The following is an 18,743-nucleotide window of genomic DNA, read 5'->3' as shown; positions in this document are numbered from 1 at the left end:
GCTTGTTCAACGCGGGTGGCTGGAGTTGATTCAAAAGTAACCCCAGAGCTGTGAGTCAAGCCCATAAAGATCTTGCCCAAAGATTTATGATGTTCATTTGGTGCTGAGGGTGTGGAGCAAACAGACAAGAACCAAAATTACAACACACACACACACACACACACGTACCCATGCACACAGACCCACACATGTACCAAAACACACACACACACACACACCCACGTACCAGCACACACACACAAGCACAGACGCACGTACAGACACACACACATGCCCACGCACACACACACACACACACACACACACACACACACACACACACACACACACACACACACACACACACACACACACACACACACACAAACACACACACACACAGGCGACTGTCAGCTTGTTGAATTATGGCTGTCATGGAGGGGCATTACAGGTTGCCTACCTGTGATGGTCTCAGCTGTACTGGTGTATGTGTACCCCAGCGGGTCTCTACTCTATTCTAAGGTCTATATATCATCCATCATCACACACATGAGGGCCACTAAATCTTACTTCTATTTGCCTAACATCCACTTTCAACCCCAGCCATAACATAAAGCTAGCTATAACACCAACCTTAGCCCTCACTCTAGCCCTAGCTCTTATCCAAACCCTTGCCTTGTCCCTAACTCTCACTCCAACTGTAGCCCTCACTCTAACCAAAACCCTTGCCCTATTCTTTGCTGCAACTCTGACTAAAGCCCATAACCCTTGCCCCTAACCCTAGCTCTAACACAAACTGAAGCCATAACTCTTGGCCCTCACCCTAGCTCAAACCCAAACCCAAACCCCTACCCCATAACACAAACCTAACCCATAACCATTGCCCCTCATCCTAGCTCCAACCCCAACACAAGCCCTCACCCTAACCTAACACAACCCTAGCCCAAAACAGCAACCCCAAACAAGGTTGAGCTAAGAAGATCTCGTGTCACATCTCCTCTCCGCCTCTCCTTCTCTGCCCTTCCTCTCCTCCACTGATGTCCTTGGACTACCCCGCCCTCTCAGTTTCCTGGAGCAGCGGTTCTCTGCGCTGGAGTCCCGCTACGGCAGGGAGCTCCAGGGGCTCCAGCAGGAGAAGCAGCAGCTGCAGGAGCTCCTGGACAGGCAGAGCCGGCTAGTGGGCCAGCTCCAGGGGGAGGTGGACGGCTCCACGGCCAACAGCTCCATGCTGCAGAGGCAGCAGGCCCTGCTCACCAACTCTGTTCAGCAGCTGCTGGCCATGGTCAACCACTGCAACGGTACGGCCTCTCCCAGGGGGAGATTGGAGCGGACACACTCAGCAGACACACGTAGTCAAAGTGGCATGGGAAGGGATTTTTTCAAGACAGCTCATCAGAGATCAGATGGTGGTTAGATGTTGACACTGAAATTGTATACCCAGTCACTCTCAGCACCCTTGCCTAGTGATTCTTTTGTGCTGAAATATCAGTACGACTGAGTCTATTTTTTTTTGCCGGTAAAGCACATGTTTGATGACGTATGCAAAGTTCAAAGGTGACCAAGTTCATTGCCTGACGCCAACTCGAGCTCTCGGTCTTATTTATAAAAAGCAGGTGCTCATCTGAAAGTGTATTCACAGAGATCTCCACGACGGCCAAAGAGGAGCAGGCCAGTTTCAGAGACTGTGCAGACATCCTGCGTTCCGGAGTGAAAGACAACGGGATATACAGCATCCGCCTCCCAAACTCCACCAAAAGCGTCAAGGTGCTGTAAGGTTACACATGAATTCAATGGCCTCTTCCTCTAAATATCACATACATTCTAGGCATTGTTGCGACACATTTTGTTATTGCCGATATTAAGTACGTAGCCTTCCTTCATATTACTGATATTGATTCATAGTGATACCGGCTGCAGTGTCCAACCTTATCCACTGTGACATTCAGAAGCTTCATTATTATTATTACGGGCATCGTTGAACTGAGACAAACGATTCGTGCAATGACATTCTCCAAACTTTTCCGGGCACAGTCGTCGATTGAAATGTCATGCCTTCTTTTTGTGGAAGCTAGCATTACAAGCGACGGGCCCGTCAGGCCCCACAGGGCTCTGGATTCAGCCAGAGTATGTGTGGAGGAAAATGCTGGAACATATAGCTTAGCCAGCCAAAAGTCACTCGCTATCATTAACTTGACCGCTAGCCTATGAGATTTCCTCAATCAAGACACGCAGACATGTGGTCAGATCTGTGAGCTTTCCCAAACAAACTAATGTGAGCAAAATAACAGGTTGCCTAGTCACTGCACCACTGGCCGGCTGTTACAACTGCCTCTTTCCTCCCACCCTCCCTCCCTCCCTGGTTCTTCTCATTTCCTCTGGGTCAAATGAGCCAGTAGTTTGGCATTGGAGCCGTGCGTTTCCTGCCAGACACGGGCTGTACAGATTGCGATAGATGTCAGTGCTCTCCAACTGTGTTTTCTGCCTTCAGTGCCTGCCATTTTATTTCACTGCAGCTGGCAAAAAACAGGAGGTTGTAATAATGTGGTGCAGATTAAAATCGGCATCTTTTTTATATTTGGTGTGTCGGTTTTATTTAGTTGGACAAGGGACAAGCATGCACTTCCAATTTGAAATTTATATTTCCTTCATTAGGAGCGCATGAATGAGAAAGAGAAAAGAGCCGAGACAGATTTCCCTTTTTAGATTGATGAATGCAAAACTGAGTCGTTAAAACAATTATAAACGTGGCTACATAAAACTACTTAGAAAAAGAACCCTAAAGCCTAATGAAACTGCCGGAGGCCATAAAAAACAAGTCATATAATACCCAAGTGGTCAGGATTTTGCTCATAAATGATTGTCATCAATAAATTGTGGTAAAGGTATAATAAATATTTATCCGCTCCAAATCAGTATTCAATACGTTGTATTGAGAGCTGTAGGACTCACTCCCTAATGTACAAAATAATAACACAGCACATCAGAATTCAGATCCACGGTCTGACCCTGATTAACAATGTCCTATTCTGGCCCTTATTTCATAACTCCAACTCATTTGGCATTATTTTTCCCCTAGCAGAAGATAGCGAGTTACGAAAGCAAAATGATTGGAATCCCAGAAGACCTATACTGAACACCCACAATCATCCATTTTAAAGTCCACTCTGCAGTTATTCTGAGAACACAACTGGAATCAATCAGGAGTTGTGGGGGTGGGTGGGTGCGGTATTCTGGTATCTTAGCAACCCCCTCAAGTCAATGTGTCCACCGAATGTTGACGCCAACGCAACCGGTCTTCTAATGATTGCTATCTCAACTTGAAAATCGAAAGATTAACTATTTTATTACAATAGTCAACAGTCTCCACAGAGGCCGTCTCTAACGCAAACCATGTGCTTGCATTAAGCTAGTTATTAAGTCTTAAATCAGATTATCTTTCGTGAGGAACGAGGGGGTGTTTTCCCTGGTTTATCGGTGCTTCCGGTCTAGAGATTTTTATCTGACAAAAATATTATCTTACAACATTCAGCAGAATACAGAAGCAAACATTTCATCAGAAAACTACTGGTAACAAACATTACATTTTTTTTCGTCAAAGTTGCATTACCTTTGGGCTGAGCCATTGGCTGTTTGGACAAAATGAGTTGTGTGAATTGAAAATACGGCAGTAACAAAATCCAGTTAGCAGAAAACCAATAAAATACAACAATGATAATGCCAAAAATATGACAATGACAAAATATTGCTTTAACAGACACACCCCATGGTGAGAGATCTCACATCTACATATCCGCAAGGAACTCTTTAAAAATGATGTCACGCCATGACAAAGCCAATAAAAATTATTTGTTGCGTGTGTTGGTGCGGAATGCGAGTGTCTATGTGCCAGTAAGTGTGCATCATTATTTTTGTGCGCGTGCATGCTTGGGCTGTAAAAAAATGTAAATGAAAATAGCCGTCCAACAAGAGTCTTTGATAACGGAGCACACTGACATGTTTATTTTCTCATCTCGCCTTGATCATGTGACACCCCATAACATCCTTCCCCTCCCCTCCTCTACCCCACCTCTACCCCACCCCCCTCTCTCTCTCTCTCTCTCTCTCTCTCTCTCTCTCTCTCTCTCTCTCTCTCTCTCTCTCTGAGGCATCTTTCAACCGCCTTGTTCCCTCCAGGTGTAAAAACGTCATCTCTTTCCACACTTCCTCTGCATCCACTGATGCCACCATCTTCTTCTGTATTTGCAGGTTTCACATTTTCTTTGCTATCATGCCGCTCTTTTTCTTCTCCTCATGACCCCCCGCCCCCCCTTCTCTGTGAACTCGAACTCAGTCACTGTCTCTACAACTGAACCCGTTCAACTGAAGCAAACCCAATCAGTAAGCCCCCTGTCCCCCTCCCCCCGTCCCCCATTCCCCCTCTCCCCCCTGTCCCCCCTCTCCCCTCCTCTGGTTCTCTCGGCAGGTGTTCTGTGACATGCAGACCCGCGGTGGGGGGTGGACCGTGCTGCAGCACCGGCGGAACGGCTCGGTGGACTTCCACCGCGAATGGAGGGACTACAAGACGGTACGATTGTGCTGTACCCATGTGCTGCCCCCCCAGCCGAGTTCACTGTTCAGTGTTTCTGTACAGCCTGGTATAGCCGGGTGGGGTGGGGGATCTTTAGATGGCCGTGTGCTTGTTGTATCTGACTGCTCCCCCCCCCCGTCCCCGTCCCCGTCCCAACCTGCAGGTTATTGCACCTGCTCTCTCTCCCACTCTCTGTCAAACACCCACACATCAACACACACACACACACACACACACACACACACACACACATTCTGCATTTCCCTGATCCATGGAGCCTTTTATCCATCATCCAAGTCCCAATTGGCCTCTCTACCCTTCTCTATCACCCTCTCTCTCTGCTGCTATCTCTCTGGAAAATTGTAGTAAAAATATGAGTGGTTATGAAAGATGAGCCCTAAGCAACAAGTTCTGACAACAAATAACATTGCAGTACACATGAGTCTCTCATCCTTGGGCCAGTCCTCGATCTGACCACAAAAACACCCTTTGGTGCCGTGTTATGCAACAGTGTGCCAGACTTGCCGCAGCAGTGCAGTATATTTGCCCCCCATGCGTGCCTCAGTGCTGGTGAGACGTGATATGATCCGTCAATCGACTCCAACTCTTGTGTGCAACCGACAAAAGAAAGAGAAGAAACAATTAAGACTCAAATTCAATTGGCCCAACGTGCTAATGAATGCGGTTTGCCTGGGGTTTTTGTGATTGAAATTTAAATTTAAATGATTTTTGATGAACTCGTATGGCTTGGCACGGAGAGAGCGATTGAGTGAGAGCACATGAGGGAGGGTAGGATAGAGAGAAATAAAACAGATTCATAGGACTCTATAAATCCATATCTTCAATATGCTATTTGTTTAGGGGTTTTGGAGAAGTGGATGGGGTACATTCTTGTGTAGATGGCACCATGTCAGTGTTTATGTGCATAAGCGCTTTCCTTGACCCTCAAGACACATGCTATTTAAATCAAGCCGCAGTGATTAAACGTGACAAACAACAAACATTTTACACTCAGGATAGATGAGACCCCTGACTTACATGATAGATTGCTTAATACAAAGGCAGCTTAATCTGCAAATTGGAATTGTTTTCCATCACCTCTCATGCTTGTCTCTGCAAATAGACTTGTCTTTATTCATTTGTATTACCACGGAGTGACACGCTTCATTTCAATTGCGGAATTGACTCTATGCAGCTAATCACTCCCTTCAAAGACTGTATCTGATTCCATTTGATATTGTTCCATTTGTTCAGTTTCTTTGTACTTCAATACGATATAACATTGTTTAACTTTGCCCTCAGACTCAAGGGAACCAAACTCAACTTTTTAAAATGTTATTCTCATTATATGAATTTAATTACATATCACCTTGCCTTGATGAATCCTAACTGAATCCTAAGTGAAGTTGAAGAATGTGTCTGTATTAGCGGGCATTAATCTCTTTTAGACTTTGCCACCATAACAAGAAACCCAAGAGAATAAAGGTTTGTTAAAATATACTGTTTCTGAATATAACGTTCATAAGTATGTTTTAATTAGTCTATAATCCCAAGAAGAAGAATAGTTTTGTCTTCGTTAATTCAAGCCCTTTATATCTACATGGGGGCTTGGTCCTCTTCCACGTAGGCCGCCATGTTGAACTGCGATTGTTCTATAGTAGCCCAGAACAGACAAACAGCTCTAGAGAGAACGTGTTTTCAAGAAAATGCATTTTGGTCTAAGAGTTGTAGAAATGAGTGGGGTGTGTTATCTCTATGAGCGATGTTGTAAAATAAATTCACCACACACTGTGGTATTATACTATGACGGGGACATCAAAATCAATCGCTGGCCAGGTGCTCAACACAGCTCCACACACACACACACACACACACACACACGCATTATATATATATATATATATAAGTGTCCTAAAAGCTTGACCCTCTCTCGAACATGGACACAAACCGCTACACAGATGGAGCTCTACACATCCACCCACATCTCAATTTGTGGCCGCCTCAATTCAACACACTGGCCCACCTCAATAATTGTTAAATATTTCACGTCTGCAATATTTCCTCTTTGATAAGGCAGCTGAACAGTGCTGAGCTTTTTACTCGAATGCAATCACGTCCCTCTCTTTGATTTAGAAGACGGAGTGGTGACACTCCCTGTGGGCTGCTGGGTAACAAAAGTAAAGGCGTCATTAACGTGAATCAGACCTTTTTTTTATAATTTTCTTCTTTTTTCTTTGGGGTCTCCCCTTTCCCGCTCGGCGGCCACACCCCCAGGGCTTTGGAGATCCGTCTGGAGAGCACTGGCTGGGGAATGACATCATCCATCAGCTGACCAGCTCCCAGGACTACAGCCTGCAGGTGCGGCTGAGGGACCGCGATGGCAGCGAGGTGTTCTCCCATTACGACCACTTCCACGTGGACGCTGAGGACGCCAACTACAGGTCACTTTTCACTTTCACTTTTCACTTTTCATAATTGACCAATACAGACGGATGAAATTTCTTTGACTCTTTTTCTTTTTCAATTCTATAAACTTCACTTGAAGTGTAGAAAGTAAACAACACAGAGGGGCAAACGGTATGATTGGAATGAATATTACGGGTTTGATTATGCTGTATTGTGGGTTACTATTATTTGCCGTGTTATTATGTTTTTCAGCATAATTATTGGTGCTGTTATTTAATTGTGTAAGTGATTGCTTATCATCAGAATTATGAGAGTAGGTTAACCACACTACAATTACCATCTTGCAATAAATAATTAGATTTAGATAATAAACCTCAATATAAAGTAGAGCACTGTGACCCGGGGCAAACAAGAAGCTATTATCCAATAGTTTATTTACAAGCTCAATCCTACGACCAAACTGTCACTCAGATATATGAGTTAATAGAAAGGCAGGCTGCTGCTCCAATCTACCTTCATTTTATTTCCATTATCGTGCTGCTGCCCCTGCAAATCCTTGTGGGTGGACCCTTACACAGGAACAGGATAAAAGAAAAACACCCACCATTACCAACAAACTGCCATGAAACTCTTGAGTCATGGAAACCCATTGCTACTCGGGAATCTATATGTATTAAACAAATATAAAAAGTCAAATAAATAATAAAAAATCTTGAGGCAGAGGAGGATGCTTCAAAGTGAGCAAAAACCTTCACCAAAAATGTTGTTTAACCAAAAGATTCTCACAGAATGAGATGAGGTCTACTCATTGCGTGCGAGTGCTTGCTCCCTCTCTATTGACATAATCAGTGGGCAGTCAGTTAAGTCAGTTAAGTCAGTTCCAACAAAGTTGTACGTGTGTGTTGTTCTATTTCATGTAGGCTTCGCCTTATGGGCTTGTTCCGTGCGCGTGCTCGCGCGCACAGAAAATTTCAACTATGCACCAATCAACATGGGCACCGCCCACATTTCCCATGGCACTGTGTATATAAGGCGGTGCACACCGCCGTTCGTCCTCCCTTTTCTTTCAGCTACTGATCGATCAGCAAGAGACCTACCTACAATGAAGAGTTCTGATGAACAACCTGGTGGAAGCGGCGTAGGCGAGCCGCCACAAAAACTGCCCTTTTCAGGGCCAGTCCAGGGCGCCTTTTCCGGAGCTAGGCTCCCTTCAGGGTCATCCTGCTCCTCCTTCCCCGGTTCTCTGGCGCCGGGTGACCAGCACCTGGCGTGCTTCCGCTGCCTCGGCGTGGAACACGCCGTGGCTGCTATAGCCAACCCCGCCTCCGGCGCAGCTTGCCATGCGTTGCCTGAAGAGGCAACGCCTCTCCAGGCACATCTTTTTCTCGCCTTCGGTGGAGCTCTCCGATGCCATTGACCTCTTCAAGGCCGGAGTCCCCGATATCGAGGACGAGGAAGAGGAAGACATCGACGTCGACGACGACCGAGATGACATCTTCTCCGACTCAGCGTCTGGGTTTTCTCGCTCCAGGGCCTCCACCTCCACGGTCGTCCCTAGCGAGAAGCCACGCCGGATGGCTGATCTCTTCTGAGATATAATGGGTGAAGCGGCGGCCATTAAGGGCATCGCCATGCCAGCCCCGCCTCCCGCCTGCATGTCGGATGACATGCAGGGCAGTCCTCTTCAAGGCGGGCTACCCAGTGTCCGCTGTTCCCGCCTGTTCAGCACTTCTTCACCACTGCAGGAGGAGACCCCTCGACGCTGAAGGCTCCGGTGAAGGCATTCACTGACTTCACCAACATGGAGGGGTGGGCTGACACTCAGGCGAGGGGGATCCCTCACCTGGAGCCCCCCCTGGCAGCGCTTCTCTGTCCAGGCGCCGGATGGCGTCCTAATGAGAAGCCGCTGCCCCCTGACCGCCTCCAGAGGCAGATTGTCGGCCTGACGGACAAGGTGTTCGTCTATGCCTCGCAATCTGCGGCGGCGGTCAACAACATCGCCCTGTTCTCCTCTGCCCTGGTCTCCTTGTTGGCTGGCAGGGAGGCGTATGGCCCGGAGGAGGCCACAAGATGGTTGACGTGTCCCGCTTTTCCAGCGCCATCCTTCAGCTCTGCCAACCGATAGCCGTTTCGACCGGCCGGCATATGGCTTGGTCGACAATGATCCAACGGGCGATATGGCTCTCTCACACCGCGGTGCCGGAGTGACCAGCACAACGGAACCAGAAGCCTAACCGCAGGCTGGCTCCCAGTTTTTCTTTCCCCTATGTTAACAACAATAAAGATAAAAAGGTACATCCGTCCAAAAGAGCATTTTCCTTTAGGCCAACAACATCCTACACTTGTTGTGCATTCCTTTAAGCTGCCTCTTCCCTCCCCTCAGTCTGACGGCTGTAGGGTGGCTGTCGGACGATGTGTTAGTATAGCCGCTGGTTCACTTGCTTCTATGAAGCGGCGTCCCTTTGAGCTTCATGAGAGGGGTGGAGACTCGTTACACGGGGCCGTAGATACGGACGCGTGTTCCAGTCTCCTAGTTCCCGACATTGTTCCCTCTACCTGAGACGCCCCCACGGCGTGTTAGTCTCGGGCACGTCCGCTTCTAGGCAGCGTCCCTTTGAGCTTCATAAGCGGGCTGGAGATTCATTACACTGGGCTGCGGCTACATATTCCAGTCTCCTGGACCCCGTCAGTATCCCTTCTACCTCCCTCCTACATTCTGTGGACGGTGGTGGGATGTCTCTGCACGCTGTGAATACAGCCAGCGGACAACGCAACGATTCTAGCGTGGCGGCTAGACAACTCGCTGCTTGTTCATCGGGCACGAGTGAAACGGCTAGACGGCTCGCTGTCTGCTCAGCAGGCACGAGCGCGGCATCTAGACAGCTCGCTGTTTGTACAGCGGCTGACTCTGTAACGTCTACCACGCTCTCTGAGCCCCCTCCCTTTCAGGGAATGCCCCCCTTGGTTCACACTCTGTGTGGAGGCGGTAGGGGTCGAGGAATACCAGTTATTCCTGAACAGCGCTCCTCAGCTGTCAGCACGCCCCCTCTCCAACCGCTATGCGTGTTGGCGAGAGCGATGCGTTCTACCATCTTGGTTGGACAATACGCTGAGATGGGGCCACCCCATATAATTCACTCACCGTCCCCCACCCTTTATGGGTTTGGTGGAGACCAGGCTATCGCGGGTGCCCAGAACTTCGGGGCGGACCTCATGGCTCGCGGCGGTCCCCGCCGAGACGAGTGGCGGTTACATCCTGACATTGTCAGACTGATCTGGCGGAAGTTCGGGACGGCTCAGGTGGACCTGTTCGCGTCCAGAGAGAACACACACTGCAGATGGTGGTTCTCTCTCAATCCTCGGGATCTTCCCCCGCTAGGGGTGGATGCGTTGGCACACGCACCTTGGCCGCAGGTTCTCTTGTATGCGTTCCCCCCACTCCAGCTGATCCTTCCTCTTCTGGAATGGGTCAGAAAGGAAGGACTGTCCCTCATTCTAGTGGCTCCGGAGAACCACTCAGCTCTGTGGTTTCCAGAACTGGCGGCGCTCTCATGGACGGCACCGTGGCAGGTGCCGTTCAGATCGGATGCGCTTTCACAAGCCCACGGGACAGTGCACCAGTGACAGTGGCTCCTGAGAGGTTGATCCTGCAGGGCAAGGGTTTGCCTGAGGCAGTTATCAAGCACTATCCAGAGCACTCGTGCACCCTCGACTTCTTCCCTCTATGCGGCGAAGTGGTGCGCTTTCTCTAAGTGGTGTGACAGGAACCACGCTGTCGCATCTCTATGCGAGGTGGGAAGCGTGCTTGCTTTTCTGCAGAATTTATTGGAGAAAGGTTTGGCCTTTTCCACTATCAAGGCTTATGCAGCAGGTGCTCTTATTGGCCTTGGTTTCTGCCAAGCGGGCCGGCGAGTTGACCGCTCTGTCTGTCAGCTCGAGCTGCTTGATGCTTAACGAGGACAGCTCTTTTGCGCTGCTCAGACCCTAACCCTGCGTTCCTCCCAAAGAACATTAACAGTTCTTTCCGGTCGAGGGATATTGTGCTTAAATATTTTCACCCCCTGCCTCATTCTAGGCAGTGAGGCAGAGGCGGAGTTGCATCTCCTGTGCCCGGTTCGGGCCGAACGTGGGGCTCGGGCACGCGGCCGAATGTGAAACGTTCGGCCGCGTGGCCGACGTTCCGCCCCACGCCCCATGTTCCGCTCCACACAGCAGCTGTGTGTTATAGCGACGCTGGCAGGGGCCGCGCTCTCTCTAATAACTGGTCTGAGTTTTCGCACTGGACATGTGAGGATATTTGCTTAGCCTACTCTCAGTAGGGCTTAGCACCACCTTTGGCCGTTAAAGCTCACGCGACGCAGGGCATGGCCGTAGACATCTGTGGGGCTGTGTCTTGGTCTTCCCCCGACCCCTTTGTCCGTTTCTACATGTTAGACATGTCCAGGGGCTCTGGCGTGGAGGACGAACGCCTTATATACACAGTGCCGTGGGAAATGTGGCCGGTGCCCACTTTGATTGGTGCATAGTTGAAATTTTCAGTTTGAAATTTTCATTTACACGCACGGGACAAGCCCATAAGGCGAAGCCTAGACGGCTACACCTACAATCATAGAACTAGAGTTATAATATCATAACTATCGTTCTCCATTCCCTCTGTGTCTTAGGTAGGCCACCTGTTCAGTCAGTCGTCATCCTTTTACGAAGCTTTTACGGAGTGTGTGTGTGTGTGTGTGTGTGTGAGTGTGTATATCTTTAAGAGCTAAGTATGTGCCAGTTTCATCAGGGTGCTGCTGCAATCCTGGCTTTTGAACTTCACCCATTGCACCAGAGGCCTGTGGTCCATGCAACCTCTCTCTCTGTCTGTCTGTCTGTCTGTCTGTCTGTCTGTCTGTCTCTCCCTCCCTCTCCCTCTCCCTCTCCCTGTCTCCCTCTCGCTAGTTAGCTGGCCTCCCAGTAGCATCCACGGAGGTCCTCAACCAAGAGCACCACTTTATTCAATCAGCATAGGATGATACATTTTAGGAAACATCTGCACCGTACAATAAGGCTGGGGAGTCTCATCTGTGTGGGGAAAACCTGAACCTTTCACAAACAAGATAGTCAAAAACATGGCAGGCCATGAGGCATAGCCATCGCGTCGGTTTGTATTGACATTGAGCTATACGCTAGCTCATACCACTATTCCTGGCAAGCTGGCATGCACAGACATCTTCGAAACTGTGTTCCACACCATCACAGCAACTACCACCGACAATTCTACAAGCGTCGCCCCCTCCCCGACCCCGCGGCCTCTATAAGCCACGAGCACCTCCTCCTCTCTCCCACATAAGTGGCGCAGAGACGCACACGCCGTCTGTTTACAGTCCGGGAGTTTAGCGGTCAATGCTCTCTGAACTTCATAGCTGGCGGGGGGGGGGGGGGGGGGGGGCGGGGGGAGGTGGCGGTGTGGGAGCAGATCCGTCTAGTCATCCCAGACAGCATGCTCCGGGGGGCTGCGGATAAGGTCAAAATCTCTGTGGGGTGGGGGGGGGGGGGGGGGGGGGGGGACTGATGCTAAGCACTCAGAACGACGGGGTGAGCGACAGTGTTGTGCAGTGTTGACCTCGTGAACTCCCCCTTCAAACCTGGACTGGCACAGTCATGCACCGCACACACGCACACACACACATGCACACTCACAGACGCATAGACGCACATACGCACTCTCAAACAGATTGACACTCACACACACCCTGCAACAATAAACAGCTTGTACCTTTAGGAATTCTTTGAGATAAATCATCCATTTCCTACCCCCCAAAAAAGAGTGATGCGGGGATAATGAAGAAAGAATGGTGGTTTCGTCTCACACTCCTTAATCATTGTTGCATAGCAACCCCGTCCCGCTGGGCTCCGGCTTAGATCCCGCCGTTCGATGGCAGCTTCACTTTGTTAGGTGACAAGTTTTTCATCCAACTTTAATGCCACTTTTTCTTTTGTTGGGGGGTGGGGCTTTATTTTACAGCCTCCATGCCCAAGGGTTCAGCGGCACAGCGGGCCGCACCAGCAGCCTCACTCACTCCGGCACGGCCTTCAGCACCAAGGACAGGGACAACGATGGCTGCACCTGCCAGTGTGCGCAGATCGCCTCTGGGGGTAAGGAGACGAGGAGACGCGCCTTACCTCACCTAACCCTCACTTAATCACACTTCGACCCATTACTTCTCATTCTTTGACGCTAACGACCCCAGAGGGCATCTCATCGCATCTGCCAGCACTTATAGATTATATTTCGTCTTTCAGCAGAGACTTTTTTAAAGCAACTTACAGTATATCGTTAGACATATCCATCTGTGATGAGCAGGTAGGGGAGTAAAGGGGGGCTGCAGGTAAGAGTGGGAGGAGGGGGTATTAACCCAGTACTTTTCAGCTTGGAGTGAAACATCCTGACCATTGCCCCCTCCATCTGAATCCAATTTAAATAAGCTGCACGTCAGACATGTGTTGATCCTGACCAAGGGCGTAGGTTTGGATTCAACATTTGGGTGGGACAATTTTTCAGCGGGGGGTCTGGGGGTTCCCCCCCAGAGAGCGTCCTGCATTCTGGTGAATTTTTATTCAACAATTTGTGCCTTTCCTGAATTAATTCATGCCAGGAATTTCTTTACTATGTATAGGAAATTTACTTAGTGATAGTTCGTCCATTAATTACTGGTAATTGGACACCTCGTCGGGCATTAACTTGTATACTTTATGGTGTCACCTCTATACAGTTAATGGGACACTAATGCAGACACCAACCTGTTAGGTTGGTGTCACTGTCTTGTCACTGTCTGCACCCGCAACCATAGACCGTATAAAGACCACGACTCCTAACCTGACCGGACCTGGTCCATCGACCAAGTGTAAGCGAGAGTAATGTGACTGTGCGGCAGGGTTAAGATGGTATGGTCCACGATAGGGGTGTCTGAAATGATTGGGAAACGTATTTACAGGTTAGAAAAATATAAATGTTTTGAGCCCCCCAAAATGTTTTTCATTACCTCTTTTTACAACCTTCTAAAACAATATATACATTTTTTTGAGGGAGAGAATTCTACCTTTTCTAAATATTGGGGGGGACACGTCCCCTGCGTCCCCCCTAAAATCTACGCCTATGATCCTGACCCCTGCCCCCCCCCCCCCCCCTTGGTTTCAGGCTGGTGGTTTGAGGCCTGCGGTCCATCTAACCTGAATGGGATGTACTACCCCGCCTCCTCCACCGTCGTCCGCTACAACGGCATCAAGTGGTACTACTGGAAGGGTCCCACGCTGATGGCCACCATGACAACCATGATGGTGCGCCCGGCAAACCTGTAGAACCGGGAACATTCTGTTAAATTTGTGTGTGTGTGTGTGTGTGTGTGTGTGTGTGTGTGTGTAAGGTGAGGTGGGCTTGGTTGTGGTAAGATGAATGGTTAAAATGGAACACAGCCCCCAACGGGAGACTATTTGAAGGCAGAGCCTCAGAACGGACATTGGGACACTTGTGATTCCTGTCTAATGACTTAAACAGAATGATGTTCCGGAGTTCCAGGGGAGAAATGGAAATGTACTCAAAAGACGGAGTGGCAGAAAGGAAATATCTTTTATAATTGAGGAAAATATTTTTAAAAATTATTGCAAAATTATTAAAAACCATTGAGCTCATTAGCTAGTAAGATATTATTATTAGATTGTATTTTTTGAGTTTTTATTTTCAAACATTTGTGTTGGTCATTTTTCTTATTCGTAGATTATTTTCCTATTGCAGCGTACATTCTTGGCAAAATGCTTATTTTTTTAACTTTCCATTTAAAGGACCATCTTTCCTTGATGTATCTTTTCAAAGTTGCATTTTCAAATCAATTCCGCCCCAGCTAGACCTCAAACTAAAAAATGAATCTGTATAAAACCATGCCTTAAAATGCCTTCTTTGGAATAAATAAAAGTGCTACTTTCTAACACAACCTGCAGGCAAGTCCTGAAATTAATCGGAGTAAAAGAAATGAGAAAAAACGAGGCCGTCTTGCGCACTTGGTCCGATGACTCATTGAGAACCACTCGGTGCCTGGAGACCCATTGGCAACAGGATGGGTTTATCCCATGCAACAATGGACCCATGTGCCTGCCTCCGTGAATCGGGCACGGCTTGTGAGTCCACCGTGTGGGATAATAAGCGTGAGTCATCGGCAAATGGACAACATGCTGCTTCTTCATTAAAGTCTGAGGGGCTCTTGGTGGTTCATCGGAGATCATGCAAACTTACGATTCGCTTTCAAGCGGGAGAGTTACGGAAGTGTTGCTTTTTTTCCTGATCTGTCCTCGAATATCTTTTTTTTTCATGGCATTAAATAACCCATTTTCCCTTCTCTGAAAGAAATCTTATACTCCTCTTGATGTTATTGCTTTCAGCGGTTTCTAATGATCTATGAGGCGACAAAGGCACAAACCAATGTTTGAACCCAGACAATATACACATTCATAATTCAAAAGAAGAATGAGAAGGAAATTCACAGATCGGCTTCAACTGTCAAAGTTCCCCGGCAGCTAATGTGGGATATTGAATGCAGTCTCCTAGCAGCACGCCGAATGCAGTAGACACCGAAAAACTGACCGACCAACACATACACACACGTACACACACCAATACACACCAAAAGTGTGCAACCAACCGGGTATATTCCCTGACCCCTTGGCTAATGGGGTTTCTTGTGACCTTGGGGGTGAAGATGGGGTGATGAATCACAGTGTGTTGGGGGGTCCGGGTTAGGAGAGGGCAGGTTACAGAGCACTCTCTCTCCGGGCCGCTGGCTGAACCGGCGAGCATTAGCAGCCAGCTCAAATGGTTGTGTTCCAGTCCAGTGGAGCAGCCATCTTCTCTGGGTCAGGCCTCCCCCCTCCAGTTCTCCATTCAGCCCCTTATTTTATGTACAATTTTTAAATGGTATTATGATTATTATTACTAGTATTAGTGGGTGTGGAGGACAGGGCACATTTGAGAGACAGAAAGCAGGCTGGGAGTTTGTGTGTTATGTGTGTTATTTGTGTTATGTGTGTTTGTTTGTGTGTGTGTGTGTGTGTGTGTGTGTGTGTGTGTGTGTGTGTGTGTGTGTGTGTGTGTGTGTGTGTGTGTGTGTGTGTGTGTGTGTGTGTTTGTGTGTGGTGTGGGGTGAGTTTCTGCTCCGCCAGAGCCTTTAACTTCACTGGGAATTCATCAGGCAACGCTAAGATAGACAGATTGATGGAAAGATGCAGAGGGATGAAAAAAGAGAATTATGGAGCAGTGACTGCCAGGGAGCAGAGAGTGATGGAGGGACCGCAGTTAAGGTCTTGTCCCCTGCCTACTGTCTGCATCAGTGTCTTTAATTTACCCAGGGGTTATGATGCCTGACGGCTAACACGGATGGATTGGTTATGTGGTGATAGGGCGGCAATGAGGGGTGGGGTAGTGTGTGTGGGGGGTCTATTTAAGGACTTGCTCTGGATTTACCTTACAACCAAACCACTATTGTTGAGTAAAGGCAGGCTGCATCAGTAATGCAGTATACTGTTCAATATCCAATTTAGTGTTTGGTTTCCCGGCTGCTCTGAAGAGAGATTGGAGGAAGACTAAATCCGTGGACCGTAATGCCACTATGATCCACTTGGGGGCGCTGGCAGCATGCTTTCTCGTCTTTTTCCGCAGTTGTTTCTCCCACTATGTCATGCTCTCTTTCCCACCACAGGTCCGAATTACATAACGTCTTCTTAAATATCTTCTGCCCTGCACGCCCGTTCCTCCTATCAGATGGGCTGTTTAGGCCAAACGTGTGGACGGAAGAGGGTGGTTGTTGCGTCAGGACAATCCCAGCTCATCTCAGGAAAAGAGGTCCTCCAAATCACAGCACGCAAAGACCCAATGGGGCAAAAGACATGGGGAGATCTTTTGAGACCAAATTGTTCTTTGTCAACTTAATACAAGCTATCCTAGTATAACCGCTTATATTAATACAAAAAAGTACATTGACGTGGTTTGTGTATTGTTTTGCAATCGGGGACACCAGCTAGCATGGAGGGTTGAATTCCGTTAACATCATACATACCCACTAACTTCATTAGGTTTAGGTTATTTTCATTTTGCCAAACAATGTATTGATAAATACATTATTCTTCCATATTGTAGCTTCTTACATCCTTCTGCCTCTCATCTTATTATTTATTATTCAGTGACAAATTGAGAGAAACTTTATTCCCAAATAGTCTGTTATCTTGAGATTTTACACGGTAGCTGGAATGTCCTGAGGATGAAATGTAAAGTGTATGTATGAGTGTGTGTGTGTGTCTGTGTGTGTGTGTGTGTGTGTGTGTGTGTGTGTGTGTGTGTGTGTGTGTGTGTGTGTGTGTGGTGTGTGAATTACATTGCAACGTGGTTATTTTGCTACAACCCTCTAGTATGGATCATCGTTTAGAAACTACTCAGCTAATTAGTAAATTATTTCCCTCAACCAACATATTGAAACCCAGACCAAAATATTCTATGGCCAAATATAAAATAATTCACTTTTGATAGGCATTCTTTCTGTTACCAATTTTATGATTTCTCTGTAACCCAACTAGGCATTGTATTGCATGGTAAAGCATTGGTTTGGCATAACACATGGTGACATTGTAGGATAGTTCATCCTACAAATATAATTTTCTTTTGTAACATTGATTCTCACGAGAGTGACAGCAGTCTCACTGTGTACCCGACAACAAGGGTCTATTTCTGTCTCTCTTTCCCCGTCCAAAGTCAAGGCCAATCAGAACAGGTTTCGCTTGTCACAAGGCCAAATGCCATGCTCCCTGCAATTACTGCAGCGATTGGCTCGAATTGCCCATTAGTACTTGTCTAGAGTCGGTGTCTAAGAGCACGCATCACAGACAGGTGTGTTTAATCACACCTCATTGGTGCTGCCTTAACGGCAGGACCTTGTTAGGCTGCTAGCCTTGACTCATTTGTGGGGTACTCTTCGGCGCAGACTGACACAATTATCGGCTAAGGAAGTAGCATAATGTTTGGGATCACAGTGGGAGTGATTCCTCTTCACTTTTTGCTATTGTGTTTTATTTTTTACCGTAATGGGTTACATCGATGTATCTGTAATTTGCAGTTTGTCTGTCTTAACCAGATTCAGGGGACTTTTTAATTTTTTTATTCATTATTGTGTGTCTAGAGGAGTTTGATGGGTTAGCATTAGCTATCCTTACCCATTTCCATTGACTTGCAGATTTACAGTAGCCAAGTTACTGTTCATCTGAGGGGAATACACATAAATTGCTTCCCGATGATTTGTGTTCAGAATAATCGCTTATACAAAACAAGTGCAACTAATGACACATGAAGGTTGTAGTTTATCTACAAACACAGATCATTTGGCCCTATTTTTAGTGCTGGCTCAATTATAGTATGAGCTGCTTCTGGCTGGGTCTTCGACGCAGAGGCTGACCTGTCAGTGGTGCATCACAGGTAGACTTATAATCCGAGTGCCAAAAATAGTGCAGAATTATCTGTGTGTTTGAAGACAAACTACAATTGAATATCTTTGGAAAGCAATTAAAAGTGTATTCCCCTCAGACGAACAGGGCTAGGCTACTGTAACTCTGCAAGTCAATGGAAGCGGCTCACAGTTAGCAAATGCTAACCAAGGGACCTCCCCTTCTGGACACACAATGATGAATCCGGAATTGAATGTCTGATTCTGGGTCAGACAGGCAAATGCCAATTTTACACATTCTCAATGCATCCCTTTAAACTTAAAGCTTGTTAGTA

General features: G+C 47.6%; 1 protein-coding gene across 1 annotated transcript in view; it reads left to right on the top strand.

The window, feature by feature from the left end:
* angpt2b (angiopoietin 2b) overlaps positions 1-14,290 on the top strand; it is a gene marked incomplete at both ends in the record, with an annotated part of 22,438 nt that extends 8,148 nt beyond the window's left edge. Inside the window, 6 exons of the mRNA XM_084484361.1 lie at positions 1,045-1,277; positions 1,619-1,743; positions 4,442-4,543; positions 6,821-6,987; positions 12,957-13,087; positions 14,130-14,290. Coding sequence (XP_084340487.1) covers positions 1,045-1,277; positions 1,619-1,743; positions 4,442-4,543; positions 6,821-6,987; positions 12,957-13,087; positions 14,130-14,290 — 919 coding nt within the window. The remainder of the gene's footprint in view (positions 1-1,044; positions 1,278-1,618; positions 1,744-4,441; positions 4,544-6,820; positions 6,988-12,956; positions 13,088-14,129) is intronic.
* Positions 14,291-18,743: the final 4,453 nt, after the last annotated feature.

Source organism: Micromesistius poutassou (assembly GCF_964030765.1).
Source record: "Micromesistius poutassou genome assembly, chromosome: 20".
Taxonomy (NCBI): domain Eukaryota; kingdom Metazoa; phylum Chordata; class Actinopteri; order Gadiformes; family Gadidae; genus Micromesistius; species Micromesistius poutassou.
The sequence above is the reverse complement of the archived record's forward strand: the minus strand, read 5'-3'. Positions and strand labels throughout refer to the sequence as shown.